Source organism: Tachypleus tridentatus, chromosome 13, assembly GCF_004210375.1.
Source record: "Tachypleus tridentatus isolate NWPU-2018 chromosome 13, ASM421037v1, whole genome shotgun sequence".
Lineage (NCBI taxonomy): Eukaryota > Metazoa > Arthropoda > Merostomata > Xiphosura > Limulidae > Tachypleus > Tachypleus tridentatus.
Window position 1 is genome coordinate 164,760,417 of NC_134837.1, and position 27,850 is coordinate 164,788,266.

Here is a 27,850-nt window from a genome sequence, read left to right on the forward strand (position 1 = left end):
TAGAGGCTTTCAATGAATGGCCAAAGCAACAAGAAATAAATTTAAGTCTTCTTACAACTGAATGGCCTTGTTTTGGATACCAACTGTGATGTTTTCCCTCATCACTCTACCAAACTCATGGGTTGAGAAAAAAAGTTACTAGTAACTTTATTATATGGCTTACATAAACTGTTGAAGTTGTCCTGAGGTAAATATATATTTCTGGCTTAAGATATCTTTCATACAATCAGTGTAAAGACACATTGACAAGCTAAAACTGTAGTCTTTGTTATTACTTCTTACATTTTATTTTAGAAAGGCTTCTAAGTTAACATCCTACTCTTAAAATGTATTTTCCACAGAAGCGTACTTCCACTTACAAAAAATGCTATCTTATTTGTTGACTACCCTTCAAGCATAGCTAAAATAACTTTAGTAATCAGCTTGCCAATCCTTATACCTCACTAGTTTTGCACCATTTTTGAACATGTACATATCATGTGACTACTCTCCACCAACAGCACTGCACTACCTATAATGATGCAACTAGCTCCCTTTGTTATCCTCACTCCATATTCACTTTCGAGAATTGTGGAATAAAAACACCAGTTTTAATGAGGAAGATAGGCAGAAAATGTGTGACAGGAGGTAAGTATGCATCAGAAATACATTTCCAGGGTAAGAAAATATTAACTTCCAAAATGTATAGAACATTTCTCTAACAAAAGGCTATAATCCCATAATGCAAGTTGGAGGACCAATGTAGGCATACAAAGAAAAAATAAAATGGAAAGCAACCATCCAGGATCAACAGGTATGCTCAGAGATGAAAACAAAGCATACCTACAGTGTACCACACAAGTTCTAGAACAGGTATAACAGGTATGCTCCTTACCCAGGAATAAGGAACACAACATAAAATGGGTAGGTAAAGATAATGATTGCATAACTGTAACAGAATTAAGAAGGTGTAAGCTGTATCAACATATAACAAGATAAAATGTGTAATAACAACAGGTAGCTAGGGCATGTGGACTGTGTTATCAGTACTCAGTAACCCCAACTGTAAGTAAATAGAGTGCCATACGTAAAGCAACTAGAATTATGAAAAAGTGAGCAACTGGTCATAATCAGACAAAATGTGTAAACTATCATGGGAGCAAAAAATATAACAAACTGAACCTGTCACTGTGGGATCCTGGCATTGCCATGACTAAACTGTAAGAACAGGGAAAGCTGTAATCAGTATTAAAGGCAAAATCATACCCCATACAACCATAAATGCACAGTAGATATCCTGTATTTGAAATTACAAGGACAACAGTCCTTTGGGTCTAAAGTGCAAGATTGTGCTTGTGCCAACAATGTGTGTACATTTTGCTTTAGGTGCATTGTGAATTGCTCCTGTAAATTTGTCCTTACTGAGCATGTAAAATGATTTATTAAAATCACTACTGTAGCATTAATAATTCATGACAAAGGTGTTATTGAGCAGGCATTAATCCAAATCTAGTTTTGTAAATTGCTGTTCATGTAGACCATTTGTGATGACTGAAACAAACATATACTTGCCCATATTTATAAAGTCAGAACTGCCAGATACTATTGGCAATGAGAAAAAACGAGTGTGGAATCAAATTGGTTGTGAAGGTAAATATTTTTATGAATCAACATCCTATTGCTGATACATTGATATTATACTAGCAGCTAAATGATGAATTATCTTAAATTATAGATATGTTGAAAGTAAGGCTTCTGCCTTGTAAAAGCATGTTAAACTTGGACCACTATTAATGAATGAATAACATTTAATTGACTAGATTTAAATCATGTTGGCTTTACTTGATATTTAATTATTTAGTTCAAAGTCTCACTTTACAAATTTCTTGTGTGAGGTAATGTCATTAATAACTCTTTTCTAATCAAAACCCCCATTTTGGTTACTCTGGTTAATTTTATGTCAAACAGTATTTTGTGGGACAGTTTTCCAAGTTCTGGTGAGATACTAAAAAAAGTGGCATTATGATTTTTTTGATATTATATTAAAATGGGGAAATTATGCAGCTTTTTCCTAAATTTCATGAACTACTGCCCTTGATGAAGGAGTTAACCTATCCTACACTCTCATCAAACATCACTGATTATTTGCCAATATTTCTATTCATTTATGAAAGCAAAATAAATTCAGGTAGGTCAATTTTTATCAAATGTTTTATCATCAACCATTACAAACACTGAAAAAAAAATGTGGATAATCTAGAGCTAAGTAGTATCCAATCTAATCAGCCTAAAATCAACAGTATTTAACTAGTAACACTGAAAGATGCCTACAGAAAATGTTTCAAGATTGTCAACAGTTTGGCTACATCTGGTCTACCATTGTCAAATTTCAAATCCCTAGTAAAGGTTCAAAGGAAGAATTGTGTTCAGCTATAAGGGTAACTGAAAATCAAGACAATGCCTGAGGGTTTATCCACTTCGTTTCCAAAACTACCAGAAAAAAGCTTGTATTGATAACAAGTTCATCAAACAGTTTATAGGCACAAAAAAGTGATAAAGAAAGAGCAGTTAGTTTTAGTGTGCCTGTGCAAGGGAATATTTTGAAAAAGTTTATAGATGATGCATTTTTGAATAAAGTTAAAATTTCAAATGAAATCTGCTGTACTTGTGTAATTTCCTTCACAGCAGATGGTTCATCAGTGAACACTGGCCAGTACAGAAAACAACTCATTCTGACACAAGAAGATGGCTGCCCTTGGCTTATCAAAATTCTCTGTGTATGTAACAGAGTTGAACTTGCTCTCAAAATTTCAATTCTGAAAGAAAAGGTCTTTAATGATGTTCAATACTTTATGAAAAATTTATACAATTTTTTTCCAAAACTCTGGAAAGATGTAATGGGATTTCTTTGATATGGCAAATGTTTTGTGTTCAGACATGTAATGTTCCCAAAGTTTGTGGGACATTTTGTATGTATTGTTAAAGGTAGGACCTTCACCATTTTCTAAACAATCGGCCTATCTTTATACACAGTTTTGAAAATAGTGTTGTCAATACAGCTTGAAATATGAATTTTGTTAAGCATAAAGTTCAAGAGTGTCAAGATTTTAAAACAATATTATGAAGGAAATCTCGGATTCCTTGCCTGAACTTTTCTTGATCATGGAAAAGGGTGAATTAATGCATTTGAAGTTTAATCTTTCATAGGGGCAGTTCAACTGAAATTTCTCAAAACATAATATCCAGTACACTGACAGATGAGCTAAAAATTAATGTTAATATTACTTTAAAAACTGCTAGTTTTGTGGTAGTAAAGAAAAGCCACAATCCGTTCAAGAATAAAAGTAGCTGAAAGTGACTACCATTGTGTTGATGGTTTAACGAAAGTATTTTAACAATTGATGGGTGTATAAACCAAAGATTTTCAGTTCTTAATGGTAAGATCTACATAAAAAACAGAACAAAAATAACATGTAATGGTTAGACACAGAAATTTGGAATTATGGTGAAATAACATCATAACTGAATGAGCTGAAGGTTCGAGTAAAACATTTTGATATCACACTTGCATTTAAAGGGTTTAACAAAACTCTATTATAAAAGAAGATAACTAATATTAAAATTTATATATGTATATATATAAAGAATTATAAGGCTAAAAAGGTTCAATGTAAGCCCTTTTGGCAGAAATGTGTTAGTTCAATAGAATGTAAATTATGAGAACTTTTGCCTACTTGTAGACATAGTAATGTGTCAATGTCCATTCAATAGTATTGTAGGAAAAGGACTGTGAGGTAACAGCCATGTTGTTAGATTGTGAGTTCTCTCTTATTACAGCCACTATGAATGATCTCCTGTTAATTAAAGTAAATCAAAATTCATGGGCATCAGATGTAGCAGTGGATTAAGTAATAGAAGCAACTAAAAGAAAATCAGCACTAAACTGTGATAATACCAAAGCCTTGAAAAGGGAAAATTGGTAATGAAGATACATTATTAATTAACTATATTATCAGTTTTCAAGATACTGTTCTCTTCTCAGTGATGCTGCTGCTGTTGTTTTAAGGAATTATTAAATAATGCATAACTTTTACAAAGGTAATACATGACATGATGTATCCACAGATTTTTGAAAAAATGTTAAATGCATGAAGATATTTTTCAACTTTATTGTTTGTTTTATTTGCTATATTAGGATAAATAGACCAGAAAAAACAAAACAAAAAAACATTTTTTCACTGGATGACAAAATTTACTTGCCATCCTTCCTCTAGTGACATGTCTGCATACTTGCACTGCTACAAACTGGGTTTCAATACATGTGGTGGACAGAGCACAGATAGCCCTCTATGTTGCTTGGTGCTTTATAACAAATAACAACAACTTGCCATACTATTTTCAGGCAAGAAAAAATCATACAACTTCCATTCTCAAATACAAAAGACTGGACAAGCAGCATTCTCATAACTATATGAATAGTGTGTTGATATCCCCTTGTTACTATTACAAAGCAAATGAAATCTCTCAAACTAAACTGTACAAGTAGGAAAGAACCTTCTGCAACCAGGATTAATGAGAAAAGAGGTATCTATTGCATACAACCATAGAAACAGGGTACTATCCTCTTGAACCAAAACTATGAGAAGGGTCCCTTAAAATCTCTCCCCAAATAATATTTGATCATCAATTTTATTGTGTGCAGTCTGCACAGGCAGAAAACATTTGGTAGAAGCACCAGAAGAAAACCAGCTTCTCCCTCTACTCCTTAGTGCATAAACAAGCATAAATATGGTAACATTCAGGAGGAAGCCTCCATGGTCCACAACCTCAATGACTGGGAACTGAGATTAGTAAAAATTCCCATGCTCCATTCAATGAAAAAGGTGGTGGGTTGGTAAAAAGGTAGTTGAGTCTTTCAAGAAATGTCACACAGGAGACATTCCAATGAGTGACTGCATTTCCATATTATGAAAAGCAGAATGAACCTGACTGAGGAATTAAATGGTCAGAAATTCCTTCTGCTTTACTCACAAAGTCCATGAGTGATGGTCCATGAAAGATAAAATTATAATACACATATATACACCTACACCATCAGGAATGAGCCCAGTAATCTCACAGAAACACCCCATTTCAAATGTGAACATTATATAGTTTCTAAGTTTAGTGTGGGCTTGAGAGAAAACATAACTGACAGGCAACACCCACCAGTAGGTGAGATCCATAAAGAAGGTTAGGGAAGCTGAAAAGAAAATATAAAAGAAAGGAAACAAGCAGACTTACCCAGTTAAAGGTGAATGGACATGTACAGAACTGCCATGGAAGAAAGACAATCTCAATGAGAGGAAGAAACAACCAGATTGTGCAAATGAGGAGTGATGAATGCATGGAAAGTTGTTCACATACCAGTCTGGATGATTTCTTCAAAAGGGAGGCAAAGGAGAGCAATTAAAAACATGTAAATGTGATAATTTTGATGTGATGAGGCATTGCAGGGAATGGTGATAACCTTCTATGGTAAAGTCTACTTATTTGATGAATTGACAAACCCAAGAAGTGAAGGTTATGGGGAACAGGAGAGTTCCAAGAAACAAAAATGCAGAAATGTGAACCTCAAAAGGAGGCAATATGAGCCACATAACACCTCAAGGTTCAAACTGGACAAAAAAGCCTATATGGACTAGAATGGGAGTACAGGGGACAATGGAAGGTGTTCAATAGGGTTGCCAATAACTATACAGAGTGAAAATGGATAAGCCCTGATCAAACAACCAGATGAAAAATTGAGAAAGCTGAAGACTAAAGTATGGGAGAGATTGAAACCTTGGTGAAGAGACCAATGTCAGAAGGTAGACCCATGCTGTGGCTCTAGAGATCATGGAAGAAGATCTAATGGTTTTGAGAAAAAAAAAGATCCTACACAAGGAATCAGTTCCAGAGCTAAGGCAAGGGATTGGACAAAAGCCAAATAAGAAGACAGAGAGTCTTGTGATGAACTACATCCAATTAAATTTAAAGGAGGAGAGTCCAATACAGAGGGGCAGTGGATGATGCACAATTAAAAGTCAAAGCAGAGAAAACCAAAGCTGTTCAGGTCAATATTGAGCAACCAGCAGGATGAGACAAGTAATGGTCTGGTTGAAGGAGTGAATTTTGAACAGGAGTCAGATCAGAGGGTAAGCACAGATGTGAAGAGACATCCAATAATGAGTGAAAGCATCCACACTCAGAGCTGATGAGTATGGAATGGGGGACTAAAAGTTAATGAAGGGACAACTCTTTGAAAAGAACTTAGTTGAAATGGGATAAATTATCTGCTAAATTCATGGCTTCAAAAGCACGGCAAACTAACATCATCATATTGTGAAATGAGTTCAGAAAAAAAGATCCAGAGTCTGAAAATGCATAAAACTGTATTTCATTCAACTTCACTTGGTGATATAATTGATGACTGTGGAACTGTTGGAAGGGGGGTACTATTTTAACCACTGACTTCCACAGGAGTGGAATGAAATGGGTCAAAACCTAAAAAAACTGCTAAAAGCTTGCAGATGTTGATGTGACATGCAAATTTCTCTACAGACCAGAAATCTCTTGAAACTTGAGGAAAGCCCTCCACCCCACCAAAAATGCATTAATGACTAGACATAACTCTTGAGGAGATGGAGGTGTTCCACGGGTTCCTATCAAGCCATCAAGCTAGGCCTACCCTAATCATGGAAGGAAAAGTAACAGGATGGTTCACAGAATTCAGGAAACATTTCCACTGATTGAGAAGTATCTAATGAAGTGAACACACATGATTTGAATCCATCAGAGTCCATATCTTGAAAAGAGATAGAATCTCTTGAGTTGTGAAAGAAGAAGAGATAAGGGCTTATATGACTGCTCATTTCATATCTCTGAGGAAAAGAGGAGGAGGCTAGGTCTGAATTTGGTGTGAATTGAGGTAAGCCTCCAAATAAACCAGATGCTGTGGGAGGGTAAAAATAGACTTCTCCAACTTTATCATAAAACCCATCCATGCTGGTTATTGTAGAAGAAAATGTGTGAGATTCACTAACTGTGATTGAGAATAGGCAAGCAGGAATCAGTCGTCTATGTAATGTTGAGTGAGAATATCTGGTGAATGAAGGTGATGAGAAAAAACATTCAACAAAACACATAAAGAGCTGAAGAAAGACCATATGGCAATGCCATGAACTGGAACACTTGACCCTCATGAACAAACTGAAGAAAATAATAAGATTGTGGAGAATTGGACAGTCATGTCAAATTTGACATCCAGTCTTGGAGAAAATGGCCATTGAAGTGAGAGATAGGACTCCATGATGAAGTGAAGATGCTCCAAAAAGGAAATCAGCTAGAACATATCTATAATTGGTCTCCAATAGCCATTATTTGGTGGGGGTGCACAAAGAGATAGGTATAAAAACTTAGGTGATGGGAACCAGCTACTTGATAGCTTCTTTGTGTAGGAGGTCTTGAATGGCCTTAATAAGTTGACTGAAGTATGAAATATCTCAAAGAACAGGAAAGGAAATTGGAAAATGGGGTGAGGGTCATATTTGAAGGCAGCAACATTTAGACAGAATCAATGGATCTGTTCTGAATTGCCACTACATGGGACAGGGATCCCATGTTGTGTCACTAATAATGCTGGCATCTGTCTGAACAGGCATAGGTGAAACAAGAATAAGACCAGGAATGCACTGAGAAAGGTAAAGTACAGGGTGAAGTAGGAGAACAGTAAACCAGAATAGGGAAATTCTGAGAGGTAACAAGAGGATACAACAAACATGTGGTTAGAAAGATTAAAAAGGAATGAAGCTAGCTACATCAATCCATGATTCCAGGGAATCTGGATGACTCCCAAAGACAAAATCACACAGAAAAGGGTGTTGTGGAAGATCTCACAGGTAGAAAATGGGAAGAGAAGCCCCTTCTAGAAAAGTATTCTTCCCTAACATATCTCAACAGCAAAGTAGCCATGTAGTGAGAGTCAGGGCAGAGGCCAATAAACAAGCATGGTTGCCCAGAGGAAGTTCACAAGCTTTTCTGAAAAGACATCAAGAGATTAATGAATGGCAAGGCATTAATTGGAGAGAGTAAAGGCAGTGAAAGTGAGGACAGAGAAATGTGAATCTTTGAAAACTGAACCTGATTTAAGTGGATGAAAACCCCAGGATTTGAACCCCACAGGACACGGAGAGGATCTAAATGCTGGAAACCCAAAAAGGGATCCAAGGTGTAATGATAAGCCAAGACATATTGAACTGACAAATGATGAAGCAGGCCATGTCTATACTCAACTGTAGTTGATCAGATAATTTCTGAGAAAGAACAATAATGTTGGGAGGAGGAAAAAACATAACTGAATGGCAAACTTTCCTGCAGTAAGAAGAGGAGAAATCATAGACTTTAAGGGAAAAGAGAACCAGTTTAAAGAGAACCTGGTGAGTTACATCAGTTACTAACAACTTGAAAAGAGATCTAATTGGAACAATATCTATTTACAGTGTGACAGGCAGGTATGGAAGCTAGCCATTGTAGTTCAATTTTTACCACTGATCACAACAGACTCGTATTAAATCCAAAATTACAATCACAAGTGGAGTGTACAAGTCACTAGTTCAAGAAAGTTTGCAGTTAGAATAAAGAATGACTCTGAGACTGAGACTACACAAAAACACAAAGTTTAGTAATTTTCACTTATGAAACTACAATTTCTGACATCTACTGCTTGGCTATTTCATTAAGTAATTTTTCTACAAGATTATTTAGATTACCTATTATTATTCATAAACTATGAATCAATGCACTACATGAATGATACTGAGATATAATTAGAGCTACTAATTTCTTTTCTACATTTTGCTTTAGTTCTTTAGTTTCATTAAATGATTGACAGAAATAGCAATTTAACTTGCAATCACTGGCCACTTTATTAGGTACACCTATCCAGTACTAGATAGGACCCCCTTTCTGCCTCCATGATAGCCTGTATTCTTCATGGCATGATTTCAACAAGATGCTGTAAAAATTCCTCAGGGATTTTGTCCATGCTGACTTCATAATATTACACAGTTCCTGCACATTTGTCAGCCACACATTTGTGCTGCAAACTTCCCTTTACACCTCAACCCAAAGGTGCTCTATTGGATTGAGATCTGGGGATGATGCAGCCTATTGGAATACACTGAAGTCACTGTCATGTTCGTGTAACCAGCTTGAGATGATGCGTGCTTTGTAATATGGCATATTATTCTGTTGGAAGTAGCCACTGGAAAACTGACAGACTGTGGCTATAAAGGGATGCATGTTGTCTGCAACAATGCTCATGTACACTGTGGCTTTCAAATGATGCTCAATTGATATAAAGGGGCCAAGTATGTGCTAATAAAACATTCCCCATACTATTACACCACCACCACCAGCCTGTAATGTTGACACAAGGCAAGATGGATCCATAGATTCATGCTATTTATGCAAAATTCTGACCATACCATCTACATGTTGCAGCAGAAAATGAGATTTCTCAGACAAGGTGACATTTTTCCAATCTTAAATTGGCCAGTTTTGGTTAATCTATGCCCAATGTAGCCTCATCTTCCTGTTCTCAGTTTCAGGAGTGGAATCCAGCATGATCTTCTGCTGCTGTAGCTCATCTGCTTCAAGGTTTGGTGTGTTGTGTGTTCAGAGATGCCCTTCTGCACACCGTTGTTGTAAATAGTGTTATTAGAGTCTGTGACCTTCCTGTCAAGTTGAACAAGTCTGGCCATTCTCTTCTGAGCTTTCTCATTAACAAGGTGTTTTTGCCCACAGAACTGCCATTCACTGGATAGTTTTTGCACCATCCTCTGTAAGCTCCAGAGACAGTAGCTCCAAAAAATTTTCCCCATCTCACTTTGCTCTTTCTATATCTCTCTTATGTTAACCAATGCTTACAATAATCTAACTAAGCATTTTATCCAAGTAATACAAACTTTCTGATGGGTTATTGAACAAACTAAATCTTCTATGAAAGTACTACCATACTTAACTATACTTTATGATTAACCACATTAATAACAATATCCTTAATATACATCTTCTGTTACTATTTTATTGGTTACACAATATTCAAAATCAAACAAAAACAGATTATTATGTCACACTAAGCAATAATATTCATACAACAGAAGATTACCATATTCAATACCCTTATTAGTACATGTTTATTTATCAATATATCATCAGCTTTATTATACTTTTTATCAAATATCTATGTTCAAAATGTCATGGTTATTAACTGAATTATACCGACTACAATATGCAATATCAACACACACTAAATAAAATAGTAAATGACATGTCATCATTCTTTCTTTAAAACTCCCTTCAGAAGTGTTGGAAGGTTTACCAATCACTATTGATAATCCAATCATAAAGAGTGTGAGCCTTCCATTTGGCATAGTGCTCCTGTGGTGGCTGATGGTAAGCACAATGAATCTGTTTGTGACAATAGAAATGTTGTTAAATGGGGCAATCACAATCCTCCAAGTTGATACAGGAGAGTATGTTTACACAAATTAATAGCTGTATCTTTTCTCTCTCTCCCTTTTGAATACAACTTAATGTACTGCCATTGTATGTTGTAACAGATATTTGTCAGATTCCAAGAATTGGAGTCATCCTGCATCCAATGGATCCTGTGCAAGTATTGAACACACCATCTCACATGCTCCTGACCATTATCATCCAATATTCTGTCTGTGAATGAAGCTTAAAAACAGTACATGTCAGTTTATCCCATATATTTATTTTTGATTGCCAATTCATTGAAAACATATATTTCAACAATGGCTACTTTAGGTTTTCTTTTCCTGTAATCATAATACAAAGTTATGCTTATGCTCACAACTCTATTAACATCATATCACTGTAATTGAGATCAAGTTTCCCTGGTTTTGGGATCCCATACGTACATGATGCTTTTTGAGTTATTCCATTTCTCCTTTAATTTTTAGTCTTGTTACACCATTGCTGACATGTGTTTTCACTTACTTCTCCTGCTAACAGTATAGACTGTCAAAACTTTTGATGCTACTGATTAATTAAACCTTGCTGATTCTCAAACTTTTCTTATCCTATTAATTTTTGCTTACTATATTAACTTTATAGTCTCATTGATTTGTTAACAGTCCATGTACTAATTTGATAAATCTTACTCAATTAACATGTCTTTGAATAAAACAATCTTTTGTTGCCTGGTATTGTTATTTCATTCTTTTCTTTTTAATTTGTATAGCCCATCCGATATCCACAAGTTTATCCAAGCCAATTTATGTCATTTAGTATATGCTTGCTGGTACTACCATTGCTCATTTAAATAGTCTCCATTTATTTAACTTCTGTCATTTTGCTGTAACTTGTAATAACATATTGTAATCAATCTACATATTGTTGGAATTCCTTTATACCTAATCCTGATGCTTTAGAGAACAAATTTTTGGTTTCTTCTAATATATCTGTCAGTTCTTTAATATCTGCTCCTATATTTATATTCTGTATTAATAAATCTGATCACTATGGGTGGAAATTACAAACTGTAGATGTGGGGGTAGTCTTCTTTTAGTTCTAATTTCCTTCAAATTTACTTGGAGAGTAGGAAGTACGAGGTCAACTTTCTATCTGCAGATACACATAATGCTTGTATCAGCTTAGCTAACTCTGTCCTGCTACTTCCTATAATAAAACATTAACTCTTGTAAGTTATTCTGAATCTTAGTTTTGAAAACCAACATTTCAGTTCCAACTTTGTGAAGTTTAGTCTGTCTTATTCTATTATGTATCAATGCCTTAGTAATATTTACCAACATTTTAGATACTTTCCTAATCTCTTGATCATGAAGTTCAGTGGTTGCAATTTTGAATAAGAATTTCCAGATGCTTCCATCTGCATTTATTAAATCACATTTCTGTAGGGTTTATTCCAGTATTAACATGCTATCTTTAATGTCTTTTAATTCTAATAACAAATTACCTATCTCATCATAGTGTTGTCTAATATCTTGTAATTTTCAATTAAGTCTTCCTTTAAGATAGCTCTTCCCTGATATCTCACATGATATAACATCATATTTTCTGAACTTCCTGCATCAAAACTAACATGAGTACTTATGTCAAATGAACTCTCAAATGTAACTACTACTTCTTGTAAGTGAACTAATAATTTAGCACACTGTTGTGATGGCACATCTTCAACAACTATCAATTTATCTCTAGATAACATGAACTTTCTTTCTTCAGCAAAAAAACCATGTCTACCTTGTTTTCTACTGGAACAATACTTACATTCTGTCCAGTCATGACCACTACTATCAGTAACAGGAGAATTCTGATAGATCTATAGATATTAGGTTATTTGAAAAATAAAGGTGAATTTAAAGTTTTAACTGTAATAAGAAATAAAAAATTCAAAAGCAACTTTATTAATCAAAATAAGAAACTAATGAATCTATACATTTTGAAACAATAAAAAACAAGATTATTTGTGCCATGACGATAAAATCCTGAAGTCCTAGAACTCAAAAATTCTTTAAAGCTATTCTCTGCTGCTGCTCTGTTGTTGAATCTTTGTCTTGTAAAAAGTTGTCCAAATGCTTGTAAAAGTGGTATTTGGTGGGCAACAAGTCTGGGGAGTAAGGATGTTTTTTTGCCCATTTTGTTGACCTTCTGCAGGGTTATTTGAGCAGCGTGTGGCTGAGCATTATTACAAAACAAGCTTGGTCCTCTTCGATTGACTAATGCTGGCATTTATCATGCAATTTTATATGAATTTCTTCCAATTCTCGACAGTAAACCTCAGCAGTGATATCCTGGCCTTAGTTGAGCAAGCTGTAATGGATAATACTGGACACAAGCCACCATACAGTGACCATATTATTCTGTTGGTGCAACTGTGGCTTTGGGAAGTGTTTTGGAGCCTCATCACGGTTGACCCACTGTGCAGATCATTTTCTGTTGTCGTAAAGGATACACTTTTCATCGCACTAGTGACAATTTGATCAAGAAATGAGTCATTTCTGTTACACAAAATCAGCATAGAGCAAAGATCAAAATAGCAATTTTTTCTGATTTTCACTGTGTTCATGTGGAATCCACTTGTCAAACTTTTTTTTTCCAATTTGTTCAAGATGGTCCAAAACTGTGGAAAGAAATTCCAACACTGAATCCTTGTGCCATTTCTTGAACAGTTTGGCACATGTTTGTTTCCATTAATGCTCTCAGTTGGTCATTTTTAACAGCAGAAGGACATCCTCTGCTTTCTTTATCTTCAAGATTTACATCTCTATTACAAAACTTTTGGAGCAAATACTGTACAGTACATTTGTAGGTGGATCTTTCGCCCCATGCTTGGTTGATATTGGGAACCGTTTTCAATGCATTATAACCAAGTGTGAATTCATGTAAAAAAATGATATGCAACTTCTTTTCTTATTAATTATAAGGGTCTGAAATATTGGAAATAAAGTTTTAGAAAAGAATAAAAGCACTAATGAATAGAAGAAAGCTTTAGTTTTTCAATGGTATACATGAAATCTTAAAAAAGGACAGGTTTCTTATCCCTATAAATTACTTAAACTTTTAGTATAAATATCTGCCATTATTTGTTGAACAATATATCTACAAATAATTATTATACTTAGTAAAAAGACATAATTCACTATTTCACAATGCTTTTTATTTTGCCTCACTGCTAGCAGTTCTCACCATGGCCACAAATTTGGAGCAAAAACTTTAATAATAAAACCTACATTGCAATTCAAATATGATGCAAATAAATATTTAATAGCTAAAGAAAGTAAATATTTAAATAGTTAATGATTTTCTTTATAAAAAACAAGAGATCAAGTTACGATAATTTTAATTTTTAAGTTTACTGATATTTTCTCCAGAAAAAAGAAATTTGCCAATTCCATTAGTCAGACTAAACTTAAATACCAATTGAAGTACATTTGACTAAGTTGTTGTACACATTAGGTTCCTTCTCTGGAGTAAATGAAAAGTGACTTGTAACTTGAATTTGTTGTTTAAACACGATTTATTTCTCTGTTTAACTTCTCAGGCTTAGGAAGCAAACTGCAATTCATTAGTATGCTAATCAAGTTTTTTAATAACATAAAAGTAATATCTATAGCCTAATGATAGGTTTGATAATCTGTTTTTGATAACTAGGATACTTAAACTCATAATTTCTTTCATTATTCAAAGGAACTAACAGTTCTCACTTAGAGACCATAGAACAACTTTTTTATAAAATATACAGTTATTTATTAGTTATATTAATTAGCTTGATGTTATAATTTATTTGATTGACTTGAACAATCAGTACTATGTTTACATAACAGATTATGAATGTTAATTACAAATAGTCCAATAATCAATGCCAATTTAGGGAATTAAGACTTTAGGAGAAACAAAACTTCAAAGCACAATGGGTAGAATTTGTAGTGGTTTAATAACACTTTTGTCACTTGTACAATGGCTGATTTTATTCATTAAAAGACTGGTGGTGATCAAACTAGATAAATAAAATACTACATTCAGTTTTAGATTTTGTGAATATTTCTTCATAAAATAAATTGCCATATTTTTTATTAATGGTTTTTAAAAAACATAATAAGCAAGATCATAAAATAATCACAAACATCAATTGGCATGATAAACACTACCACTTAGTCTATAGGGCTGATGATACGCCACTGTTTACAACTACTGGTACTACTATACTAAAGGCTAAAGATGTTTTACTGACGTTAGTACTAATATATCACCAGTAACATAATTGCATCATTTTTACTTTTTAATTATAAACACTACAATTGTATCAAATACTAATATGAATTACTTGTTTCGTGAGTATGGTAACTAATATAATATACATAACACAAGTTTAATGTCAATATGGTATATCTGAATGGTTTAGTTACTATAACGAATACCGTCAAGAGTACAGCAAACAAATGAACAATTAGTAATAGTAGTAGAAGTGCTACGGCCTGAGGTTAAGCTTTATCACCTAACAGTCAGTAGTAAAAAAATAAATAAAATCGATTTCATTTTAGTTGACTATAAGAGGATTTGTATTTCAATAAAAATATTTAAAATTTGATTATTTTTAAAGTTTCACAAATTATGTTCAAAATATCCGTACCTACACTTCTTTTCGTCTGTTACTCTTCTGTATGAAGTCTACGAGGCTACCCATGTGGTTACTTAGTGCTTGCTGATATAAACGTAGAAAACAAATGGGAGCGATGAAGTGATAAGTTAACAATAAAAAGTTATAATAGCTTTTGAGAGTAAACTTGAGTGTTTCAAATTGTTTAACCTAGACAAACAGATTTATACAAAAAATTTAACCACAAGAAAAAATCTACATCTTTTTTCGTGGATTTTCAAATTTGTTCATTTTCCCCTAAACATCGACTAAGTTTTCCAAGTAACAAGTTGTGCTTTAGGCCTATATATCATGGCGAGCGGCTACTATAACAATTATGGATCGAGGTTGTTATTCATTTGGTATTTAAGTTTTTGTGTTATACTTTGATATTTTTTTTTATTCGTGCAGTTCAGTTTCATTTCAATCACTGAACTGTTTCAAGAACTAATTTTTCTGGATAATTCCTTGTTTATGCACAGGAAACGATTTATTGAGCTCGTCTAGGCTAAGTACTGAAGTAGTAAGTAGTAATAATATAGTAATATAGACTGTTAAGCCTACCTGAACACGTTTTACATTACAATTAGGCTTAATATGTGAAGTGTATGTTTGGGTTATTGATGTAGAAGACTGAACTCAATTCTATGCTATGTTTTTTATTACTAAATTAGTGGCCAATCGAAAAAAAATCCATTAATAAATGGTCGAATTTGACAAGAAAGAATTTTAAATTTGTATGGCTCAAAATTATTATTATATGGTAAGCAATTAAAACAGGAAAGTTGAGTTGAAGAATGTACAACTATAATAGTATAACGGATATTGTCATATTATGTTTTATTATATTTTTGGTATAGTGATTTTGATATGAGTGAGGTTGTGCTGTTGCTGGCTGTTATGTAAAAATAAGGTTAAAGTCTCAAAGGTTTGTGTAATGATTGTTTACATTTGAGGCATTTGTTAAGATCGGTGTATTGGTGATAAATTTAAAGCTGGTGAGCTTCAAGAGAATGTATTCTTAATTGTAATGAAGTGAACATAACATTTCGGAGAATTTTATATGCAAAAACGGCTCATTTGGGTTGAGAAAATATTTTACATAGAAGAGCGAACAACGTTTCGACCTTCTATGTAAAATATTTTCTCAATCCAAACGAGCTGTTTTTGCATATAAATTTCTCAACAAGTGGGTTTCTCGACATCACTGATTATTTCAGAGAATTAGAAAAAGAAGTAATGAAGACTTGTAAGTTTTAACTTTTTTAAAATAGTCTGAATGGGAAAAAAGAATTGTAATACAGGAATTACAGGCCACTGAGACTGAGTGTTACGATTGGAAAGGTACTAGAATTCACATGTATTAATAGAGATAATTTAAAAATGGAGTTCTGATTTCAGGAGTGGGTGTAGCTATTTTACTTATTTGTTATAGTATATACATTTGCTTGAGTTATGTATTTCACAGATGATTGATTAATTAAATAAGTTGTGATATTAGTTACATAATTCAAAACTGAATGTATAAATGTTTTTATATTAGTAAAGGACATTTTCAAATTCATTAAAGATAAGCAATGTTGTTGGTCAGGAATTTGTCATCAAGCCATGGCAGTGACATTAACATAAGAACATATAAAGCAAGATCTAGAATGTTGTCTAGCTCTTCAAGTCATTACTTAATCACAAAATCAAAGGCAATGAAAGTAACAAATTTAAATTCAGTCTCCTTGGCATCTGTATACTTAATTAAGAAAGTTTTTTTAATAAAGAACTAGTAACAAATTATAACTGTCAGTAAAGGACCATATGTCCTATAAAGCTGCCCTTGCTCAACCACCTTTTAAGAAAAATTGAAATTTAACCAATTTACAGATTTCCATTTGAAATTCTTGTATATGGGCCATTTTATGCTAACTCACCCATAAAAAATAACTTTTTTCCAGTTTGTATCATATATTTTCTTGAAAAAAAATTCAAACAAAAACTTCCTTTTGATTTATTCAGCCATGCAAAATCCTAAAGCTGTACTGCATGACTGAATAAATCAAAATGAAGTTTTTGCTTAAATTGTTTTTCAGAGAAATCTATGACATGAACTGGGAAGCCCAAGGTTAGTTGGCATGGAATAACCTATATTTCTGGCCTTCATTGCTCTCAGTAGCAATTTGTTTTATAAATCAGTTATTCTGTAATAAAGTAAAGACTTTCTTAACTGGAACCTAATATATCTGTATACAAATCTTTAATTTGTTTTTTCATGGCCCTACTTCAGAATATAGCACAGAGAAGTTGGAGGATTTTTCTGTATAGATTCCTTGGATTCACTTGTCAAATTCGATAAGATCATCTGTTACCCTTCTTTTCTCAAAAGAAAATAAGTTAACAAAATCTTAACTTATCCTTATGAGATAATATATCCATCTTCAGAATCATCCTAATATCCCTTCTTTGAACACTATTCAATGAAGTAATATTTTTTTTCCAAAGGTAGAGACCAAAACTGTATGTAGTATTCCAAGTGTTGCCTAGTTAATGATTTGTGTAGATATGTAATTACCTCTTTTGAACTGTCATTTAATGTTTTTAAAAAACTTTAAAAATGTAGATAAGACTTTCATAACCCTACAGGTTTCTCTGACCTTGTTTGTTTGTAGTTAAGCACAAAGCTACACAGTGGGCTATCTGTGTTGTGTCCACCACAAGTATCGAAACTCTCTTTCTAGCAGTGTAAGTTCACAGACATACTGCTGCACCATTGAAGGCCCTTTCCTTGTATAAATTTGCACTTACAAATTATTTAGTATAAAAACATGAAAGAAATTTTCTGTAAACAGTTGTTCACTAAAAATTTAAATATTAAGTTCATACTGATCTGTAAAAACTGTCTGTTGTAGTTGTAGAGGTAAGGTACATTAAGACAAGACAGTAACAAAATACACAAGTTGTATTGAGATTTACAGAGTGTATCTGATCTTTGCAATTTAATATTAAGCAGTTAATGAAGTATGAGTTACAAGCAACAAAATTTATGGAAGGAGTAACCAAATTAATTTTCGTTGAAAATTCAGACAAAGTGATTGAAAGGCTTCAGTTGAAATGGTAAAAGAAAAAAAGTGACTGTAGAACTTAGAAATTATGAAGTATGCATAGTTCTCTGTGAACATATATAAAATGTATTTTAAATTTCCAAAACAATAAATAAACCTAATATGAACCTGAGCATCTAAACAAGTTTTCAGAATATTCCATTTCTAGAGTGACGTTACTAGAAACAGAACACTGTCTCACTGACTTGTTTCCCTTTGCATGGCTTTTTTGCAACTGTGCAATGTTTTTTCTTTAGTCATATTATTGAGTTTGTTTTTCTCTTGTATAAGATAAGTGATCAAGATTATCATAATCTTTACATGCACCATAATGATAAGTTATGAGATGTTTGTTGTACTTGTCAGTTGATGAAAGTTGTTCTGTAGTACCTCAATATCCTCAGTACAGTTAGAAATGTGCACTGGTTTGACTTATTAATGCTACAAAGATGATCAACTAATTAAAGTTAGTGTTAGCGATTATTTCAACTATTCAAGTCTTGTGAGACTTGATTAGTTGATTGTAATCAGTTAATGAGGCAAATGGATGATTGTCAAATTCCACAAATAGTTCAGCTCTATTTCATTCACATATTTCAGAGTTAACTGAAAAAATTGTGTATATTCATGCATAGAAAGTTTGGTTCATGTTTGAGAAAAAGGTAAAACAATTCAGTAATTTTAATATTCTTATGCTGCTAGTGACTGTTATATGTCATAGTATACATTACAAATTGGATTACATGATTTTGGATCAACTGTTGAGCAGGTAACTTCTTAATTGATTACATTTTATCAGTGATTAGTATGACCTTTGTACCTGAACAGTTTATAATAAAAAGAAACAAGATTTTCCAATATGCTACATTAACTCTTCATACACAATTGGCTAATCCCATTAAGTGCTGTCCTCTATATGCAATTTTATAATGCATGCTATAAGCCTTTTATCATACCTCATTTGGAATTGACTGATTCCAGTGTGTTTCTTATACAAATTTTCATGTTATAACCCTCTGCAATAGGACTCTTTCAGTTCAGTTGTACCAAACTACCACTTCTGGTTTAGTAATACTCATGTTGTAACATTTAGTTTGTGTTATCTTCAAGTGTTTTACTTTAGTATGCTTCCATGTCTTATTCTAAGGATATTATTACATTTGGGTTGGTTCTTGTCAGTTTAAATTTTGAGGAAGCTGATTTATATTATGTGGACACCTTTTTGATACCAGGTGTTGGGTTCCTGGATTGATATATCACTTTTAAATTATTAACAGTGCTTTGTTCAGGAGTTGGCGAGAAGGGGGTAAGATTCTCTCCAGTCTCTTGAACTTGAGTTGAAGACAGTATGATACCTTTTCCTTTCCCCTACAATGATGTTTGTTTTCCAGTTGCATGAGTTTTGGATTGTAGTTGACTTGCCATTTACAGTCTGTTGCTCCCTAGTCACTTTCATATGTAGGGGCATATCCATTTCTTTTACCCAATTTTGTGTTTTATGGGATTGAGTTTCATTAATACTGTATGATTTGGACCATTATCTCACCATAATTCTCTTCCACTTGGATGTACTTTCTTGTTTTTCTGCCCATCTATGCAAAACCTTTCTTAGATAGATGAACAGTATACCTTGTTCAGAAGTGGTATATCTCATGTCAGAACTTATTTTTTATATCTTATTTTAGGGAATGTCCTTTGGGTGATTTGAAAGATGCTTCTTTCTTTTCCTTGCACCAGTCCCTCTGACTATTCAGTCTAGAATTTTAGCTATTTATGTGAGTGGAGGTAACATACCATATCAGAAGTTGTAATTTTTTCACACTGAAAATGTATTTTTGATAGGTACTTACCTCTTTTTCAAACTCCCACCCTTACTTCCCATTGAAAACCAATGTTTCCATTTTTTGCATTGTGCATTAGAATTGAATAGAGGGAGTTACATGCATAATGAGAGAATGTTGCATGAGATACACATTGGAATCATTCAATTTCAGCTTAGTAAGGGTGATATGTTTTTGTTTTTTTTTGCATATAGAGGATTGTATTAAATACCTTGCAGAAATACATTTACAGTATAGGAAAATTATAACCAATTTATTAAGCAGCTTGATTGTAAGGAGTCAGTAACTGAGTTGTTACTTGTTGCACCTTTGAATGGCAGTGGGTCTAACTGTTATATGAAATTATGCCTAATATTACTCATAATTATTAAATAATTATCATTTGCTCTTTTTCCAAGACTTCAAAACTTTGCTTTTGGAATTTGATATTCAGGGGTATTGTATCCCAATTCTAAAATCCTATGGAGAACAAGTTGTTATTGGATATAAACATCAAAGACAAACAATGCCCTTGAGTCGTTCTGCTGTGAAAAAGATCCCAGTTATTTGTAATTGGATAGCATTGAAATTCTACGATTAGAATTTGCTTTTTCTGTATACAAGATATTATAAGAATGCAGTGGCATTTTTGTTGTTGGTATTGAGGACCATTATCTTTTTATTGTATGTGTAAAAGTGAATGATGTAAATTGTAAATTAGGATAGCTTGTTAAAAGGTGTGAAGATAAATATGAACATTTGCTCATTTTTGGGGAATGTTTCCTTGGATTAAATGTGGGAATGAATTACTTAGCAGGATACAAAGCTTAAATAAAAGATTATTAAGGACATGCAAAAGGTGTGCTGATTGGATATGTAGGATAGGATAAGGGTGAAATACATTTTAGAGGTGGGTTCATTTTTGGCAGACTAGATGTTTGAGAAAACCATTCTTTAGAGGTAAGTTGAAACTCAACTTACTCGGTGGTAAGGAAGTTTGGAAAAATGGGAATAAATAAATTGATTAGATAACCATGTAATCAGTGTGATTGGAAATATATTTATAGCATAAATGGTCAATAAGTAATTTAAATTTACATATGATATTTAGGTCTTGGATGTTGCTAGCTGTGAAGAGGATGCTGCTGATTTACAAAAGGATTTTGATCATTTAGTGAGTTTGGTAAATAAATGGTAGATAGGTTTTGATTATAATAAGTGCAAGATAATGCATGTGGATTATCATAAGTTTAATTATATTTGTATGGGAATAACCTTAACAATGTTATGAAAGAGAGGGATCTTGGTGTAATAGTCAATAAGTCTGTAAAGCCATTTAAGCAGTGTGCTGTTGCTAATGTTGCAAATAGGATTTTAGGTTGTATCTATAGAAATATCAAATACAAGTCTAAAAAGGTTATAAAAACATATTATAAGTCTCTGGTTAGTCTACATTCAGAACATTGTATTCAGTCTTTTGACTCCATACCTTAGGAAAGACACTGAATTGTTGGGAAGGGTTCAGAGAATGGTTATTAGAATGGTGCTTGGGATGGAGGGGTTGTCATACAAGGAGAAGCTGAAATTTCTGAAGCTGTTTTATCTATAAAAAAAAATGAAGAGTGAGGACATGATTGAGGTGTTTAAGAATGTAAAGGGAATTTGTAATGCCTGTAAATTATTATCATTTTTTTATTTAACAGTGAGAATAGTAAGACTAGGTACACAAGTATAAATTTTGGCAAGGTAGGAGTTATCTCCAGCTAAGACAGTTTTATTTTTCCAATAGGATGGTGTACCTTTGGATGCTGTGGAGGCAGTAAATTTAAGTGAGTTTAAGATAAAGCTTGATAAGTGTATGATAGATGAGGGCTGGCTTTAATATATTTTTTCAATTTATTTAATAATAATTTTAGTTTAGAGAATGTAACAGCCAAAATGGATAAACAGGTCCCATTTTGTCCCAAAACATTGTCATAAATTAAGTAATAGTTTAAAAGATAAATATACTGTATTATTTTGAATTTAAGATGCACCTTTTTCACATTTTTTGAACTGAAAATCATGATGCACTTTAAATTTGAGGTATTATTTTTCACTCTTCAAAATTCTTGAAAACATTACTTTCCTCAAATAATAAAGATTTTTGAAAAATCCTGCTTTAACAAACAGATTGAATTGTATTTTAAAAAGAATGTTGCTTAGAAAAACTAAAAAAAATAAAAAAAACTTAATTTTTGCCAGTGTTAGCACCTCTAGCAGTATAGTTGGATATTACTGTCCTCAGTCTTTGTTTGACTTTCCTGTTGTCCAAATGTGTTTTATGTAAGATGCCGAGTTTAAAAGAAAAGCTGTTTTGTGCATCAAATAGATTGGGAATTGTGCAACTGGTAAAAAGTATACAGTGAGTAAGGCAAATGTACATTGTTGGCTTGGTATGAAAACCAAGTTGTTTTCTTGCAAAAAAAGTACAAAGTCATTTTCTGGCCCAAGAAAAGGAAGACATCGTGTAATTGATGTTGCCATTTTAACATATTTCGGAGAGTTTCTAAATACAGGATTATGTAGTGAGAGAAGTCTTTAATGTTAAAAGCAAATGGATGTGTTGGAAATAGTCATATTTCTTTCAAGGCTGGTCATGGCTGGTGTGAGAAATTTATGAAAAGAGAAGGTTTATCACTATAGCAAATGACAACAATTAGTCAAAAATTGCCATCAGATTTTGAAGATGTAGAAGATGGAATGCAAGATGACATTTTTTTGAGACAATAGTGAATCAAGCAGTGAAGATGCTTCAACTTCAGAATATAACAGTGAGTCAGAAGAAACATCAAAGTAGCATTCTTGTTAAATAAAGAAAGCAGGAAGAAACAGTAATGTAATGAAAATTTTAAATTTCCTGTATATTCCATTTATTATAATTCATTTTGAATATATTACTAACATTTTTTATTTGTTAATAATCTCTTTTTAAAGCATATTTACTCCTTTTTAATTATCATCCACATCTTGTTTTCTCTGAAAATCGATTTTTTAAAAGTGGGGTAAGTCAAATTAGAGGGCGTCTTAAATTTGAAGTAATATGATATTATTTTTCAAGAATAAGCTTAGTTGCTGTTATTATAATGTTTGGAATATTAGGCACAAAAGAGATGATGTTGAGGGTGTGTTTGAAAAGATCTGAAAAATTCAGAAAGTGTTACTGGTTCTTCCACATGAGAAAAGAAAATCTAATTTATGATGAATCTTTGTTTCATAGCAATAAGCAAATTTTTCAGTCACATAAAATTTCTAGAAATACCATAACTGTGAACTGGCTAATTAATTTATATCAGAATGGCTAGTATGGGTATTAACAATTTTACTGATAAGGAGAGAACAACATTTTGACCTTCCTAGGTCATCTTCAGTTAAGAAAGATTATTTGAATTTGACCGTTGATGGACACATGTCTAAGGGACTAAAGTATAAACGGGTATTAGACTGTAGGGGGCATTGCAGGTGGATGTTAGGTTATTAATTAGTATAGGTATATAGGTGCTCCTTTATTATTGGTTTAATTTTAGTTTTAGTTGCTGTATAAGTAGGGCTTCTTTGATCTTGCATTTGTTTATATTTGTTTCCCTACATAATACCTGGGTGTTTTGTATGGCTATGTTGTATTTTATGTGGTTTGCAGTGCTTAAAAACATGTGAAGGTGTTTTTTTGTGTTCTTTAAACCTAGTTTCCATTTTTCTGGATGTTTCTCTGTTATAGTAGTTGTGGCAGCTGTTGCATTGTATTTGATAAAGTTTGTTGGTGTTGTGTTTTTCAGTGTAATTTTTACATAGTATGGACTTTAATTTTGTACCTAGTATTTGAATAAATTTGGTGCTTACTGGAATGTTGTGTTTTGTTAAGTTTTTTCCAAATGTTGGTTATTTTTTTGCTGATGTCGGGAACATATGGTATGCAGTAGTATAAGGTTTTGTAGTTTGTTGTATCTTGGGAGGCACTCTATCAGAAGCTTTCTGATAGTCATAACACGTGACAGTTATTTTTTGTTCCAGAAAAGTGGAAGTCATACCCAAAAGCTTTAGCACATTGGTAAGACAAAGTCTTAACAAAATCATGCTGAGATATATGAATGAAATACATGTTCAAAGGCTTTTCTCTGTGATGAACAGTAGTTTCTAATCTGGTTAACAGTAAGAGTCAGCCTAGTAGTCCTGGATCTTCACTCAGTTCTTATTTTGAAAATAGCTCTAGCAAACTTTAGGAATGTGAAACTTGAAACCATTAGTACTCAGTGAAAGTCCATAATTAGAAAACTGAAGAAAAACTAGACATACATTTCACAAGTAATTAATTTATTCATGACTATGGTTCTCCAGCAAAAGGTTATCAGGTACATGGTGAACTTTCCATTCATCTAGAGGAAAGTGGGGAGGAGCTTGGTTGTTTAGAACGTTTTTTGTATTTGTTATTAGACTTCTATTTATTTCTGAAATTTCCAGTCAATCTAGTTTTTTTACCTTTTAACACCTATGTAAAGTTTTGCAGACTTTTTTTTTTCCAGATTAAATTAGTAAGGTGGGTTGCAAAGGCTGAATCCATTTTCCTTAATTTCCAGCTTCTAGAATATTCTTTAATTTTTGTTTGTGTGGGACACTGTTTTGATCTATGTGTACATTATTGCAGTTTTGAAATGTTAATTGATAAACACCACTGTTTTACTTTCTGCTTCTGTTTTTGTTGTTACACAACAGTTTTCTTAGGTTGTTTTTGCAGTAGAAGGGCAGCCTGTAGATTTCTTTGTTCAGTGTATTATATATTTTGCAAGAGAGGTTTCCAGTGTGGCTCATCTTAAACCTTTTTTTTTTTTGTTTAGTATATTATGTGGGTATATGGATTTTAAATTTATGGCTTTCGGTTTTTTAAACAACAGTGTGTGAACTAATTTGGCTGTATAACCATTATTTACAACAGTTTCTTTTCAATTCACTTTCATAATCTTCAGATGACAAGGGCACAATGATAGTGTAACAAACTATGGAGTGTGAAAAGTTTGTGAGATATTGGGTGTCTTGAAGAAGTATGTATGATGGTGACACTATAAATCAGTTTTTTGAATATTTTAAAAGAATGTATGTAATTTATGCCAATTAAGTCCAAAAAATTGTTTTCATTTTGACCTATTTTTGTGGTAAATTTAATTTTTTGTGTGAATTTAGAAAAGTTACAAAGTTGTGTTGAGGTTTGGATTCTGTCTAGAGACAAGCTACATCATCTACATATCTGTACCAGTATTTTCTGTGTTTTGTATTATTTTCATCACTAAGCAAATTCTTCTCAATTATCCATGACAACTTCTGCAAGAAAAGGAGATAGGAGGTAAACACAGTTTCCTATGAACTATCTTGATCAAAATTTTTAGTCACTTAAATTTTCCATACCAAAAAAGTTTTAGCAAGTTGGTATGACAAGAAGACTTCAAAATCATGCTAAGAGTTATGAATGAAACATAATGTCCAAATGATTTTTTTCAGTTTTCATCATAATACCGAGTTCATTAAACCTTGTAAAAGATAGCAAGTTATCAATGAAAAGTTTTATTATTTTTCAAAGGTTAATAAGTTAATGTTGAGAGATATGTGAAGTTTGTTTTAAGTTTGACTTGAAAGGATTTGCATTTAGAATAAATGCAAGACCTGACATTAGTCAGTGAGAGATTTTAAAAGGAACTTTATTATGGTCCTTAGTTTGGTATCTTTACTACAAGAAGAATATGTGGAGAGAACCTGAAGAAATTGAGGCTTATTAGTTCAATTTCTGTTGCTAGTAAAGTGTTGAATGCATTATTATAAAAACATTGGAATGCTGGCATTTAATTAATGATCTTCAAAGTATCTGTGAATAGTAAGAGGATGACATGTTCCTGAGTTATGGGAATTTGGATAAAATGCACTTCTTGTCAGAGATAATCATTATTGTGATGGGGAGAAAAGTAATTAGTGAGATTTTTTATAAAAGCCTTAAATATCTTATTTAATGATTAGAAAAAGAGCAGTTACTGATTGGTTTACAACAATGTTGAATTAACTGTTTCGCTATAGGCTTGGTATAATACACATATTTGTCTACACATTTGCACACATTATGATCGGTGATATAAAGTTAACCTATATTTTTCCTTGACTTGGCTGCTTTTTAGTGAACTGGTATTTTGTGATATAGTCACACTTCAGTTATACATTTTATATATATGTGTGTGTGTGTATATAGATTATTACTAGTTAGAAATAAATTGTTAAACTTATTTTTTTTCTTAAAATATAGAACAATAAATCAAGAAATGAAGCAAATGGTTATCTCTAATTGCTACAACCTTTTGAAAGTGGAGGATATAAAACAATTTTTTTTTTAGGTTTTATATATACAGTTTAATAAACAAACAAAATCATAAATAACTATACCAATACCATAGAATTTCACTATAATTTATTAAGTTTAGTAACTGAGATTAAAAACAAAAAATGAAAGTTTGGGCAGACTAAAGACACAACCTTCCTCCTTGAAATCTTGGATAAAAAGAACTTTTTTGCCATTTCACAGATTAAAATGGCTGAGAAAATCACTCTTGGTGATATTCTGTGCTGCTGTTGGTTATTCACGTGGTATATATTGAAGTTAGTGTATATAAGTGACTGTTTCCAAAAATGGAAAGAGGTGAATGGGGCCACTGTGTTTGATTCAGTACACAAGTCATATCTCAGCAAAATAAAAATATATCAGGTTCTCATTTTATATTTTAGCTTGATAATATTAGAAATTTGGGTTTTTAATTTGTAAAACACTATAGACTTTGTATTTTGACATCATAGACATTTACTTTTAAACTGCTGCATTTAACATACCATGTGACTCACTAAAATCTATTTTTAGATGTGTTTTTAAATTAAGAATTTCACTTGTATATAATATCAAAGCTTTAATTGGAATCTATAATTTGATTCCAAACTTATTGACGTAAATTCATAAAGTAGTAATTCAATAAAATGTTTTAATGTAAGTCAAATGCATTAACATGGCTGTTAACCCTTGACCTGTCATGAAAGGGTTAAAGAATAAGAGGGTTATAATAGCCTTATACAAGACTTGGTGAGGTATTATTTGGACTGCTATATTTAGTTTTGGTCCCATTATAATAGAAAGGCTATTAAGATGTTAGAAACACTATAGAAAGGCTAGTGTACACTGATACCTAGTTTAAACCATTTTAGTTTATAGTTTTGAATTTTTTTCCATCTGGATTGCAGAATAATTAAACCATCATTGGAACATAATTTTGATATTCAGAAATATCAGGTATTATATAGTTTTCTTGGGGTTTGCTAAATTGTAGAATGAAAAGATTGGATGTACACATTTAGATATTAGGTTCAACCTTGGAAGCCAAGATGCAAGTGTATTTTTCAACAGAATTTGTTTCTCTTTTATAATTATAAATTTGTGTAATGATTGTTCATTTGCACTGGACATTTTATTTTATTTTTTACTAGAGTAGCATTGTTTGATATTAAGCACAAAGCTATACAAAGAACTATCTGTGTTTTGCTCACCATGGGTATTAAAACCTGGTTTCTTAGTTGTATAAGTCTGAAGATAGCACTATGCCACTGGGGGACATTTGGTAAAGTAAGTATCTGCTGTCCAAATGATCTGTTTGTGTCTTATCACCTTTGATTTTTTGATGAACATTGCTACTGTTTGATGG

At 32.5% G+C, this 27,850-nt stretch overlaps 2 protein-coding genes across 4 annotated transcripts in view; one reads left to right on the top strand and one right to left on the bottom strand.

The window, feature by feature from the left end:
* The window catches only part of LOC143239575 (potassium channel subfamily K member 18-like), a 58,985-nt gene extending 43,670 nt beyond the window's left edge, over positions 1-15,315 (bottom strand). For 2 of the 3 annotated variants that reach the window (XM_076480772.1, XM_076480771.1), the window contains exon 1: positions 15,179-15,315. The gene's annotated coding sequence lies outside the window, so the exon portion shown is untranslated. The remainder of the gene's footprint in view (positions 1-15,178) is intronic. The other variant, XM_076480773.1, reaches the window with a different exon arrangement.
* eIF4H1 (eukaryotic translation initiation factor 4H1) overlaps positions 15,255-27,850 on the top strand; it is a 59,582-nt gene continuing 46,986 nt past the window's right edge. Inside the window, exon 1 of the mRNA XM_076480775.1 lies at positions 15,255-15,531. Within this exon, the coding sequence (XP_076336890.1) occupies positions 15,497-15,531 (35 nt within the window). The 5' untranslated portion in view covers positions 15,255-15,496. The remainder of the gene's footprint in view (positions 15,532-27,850) is intronic.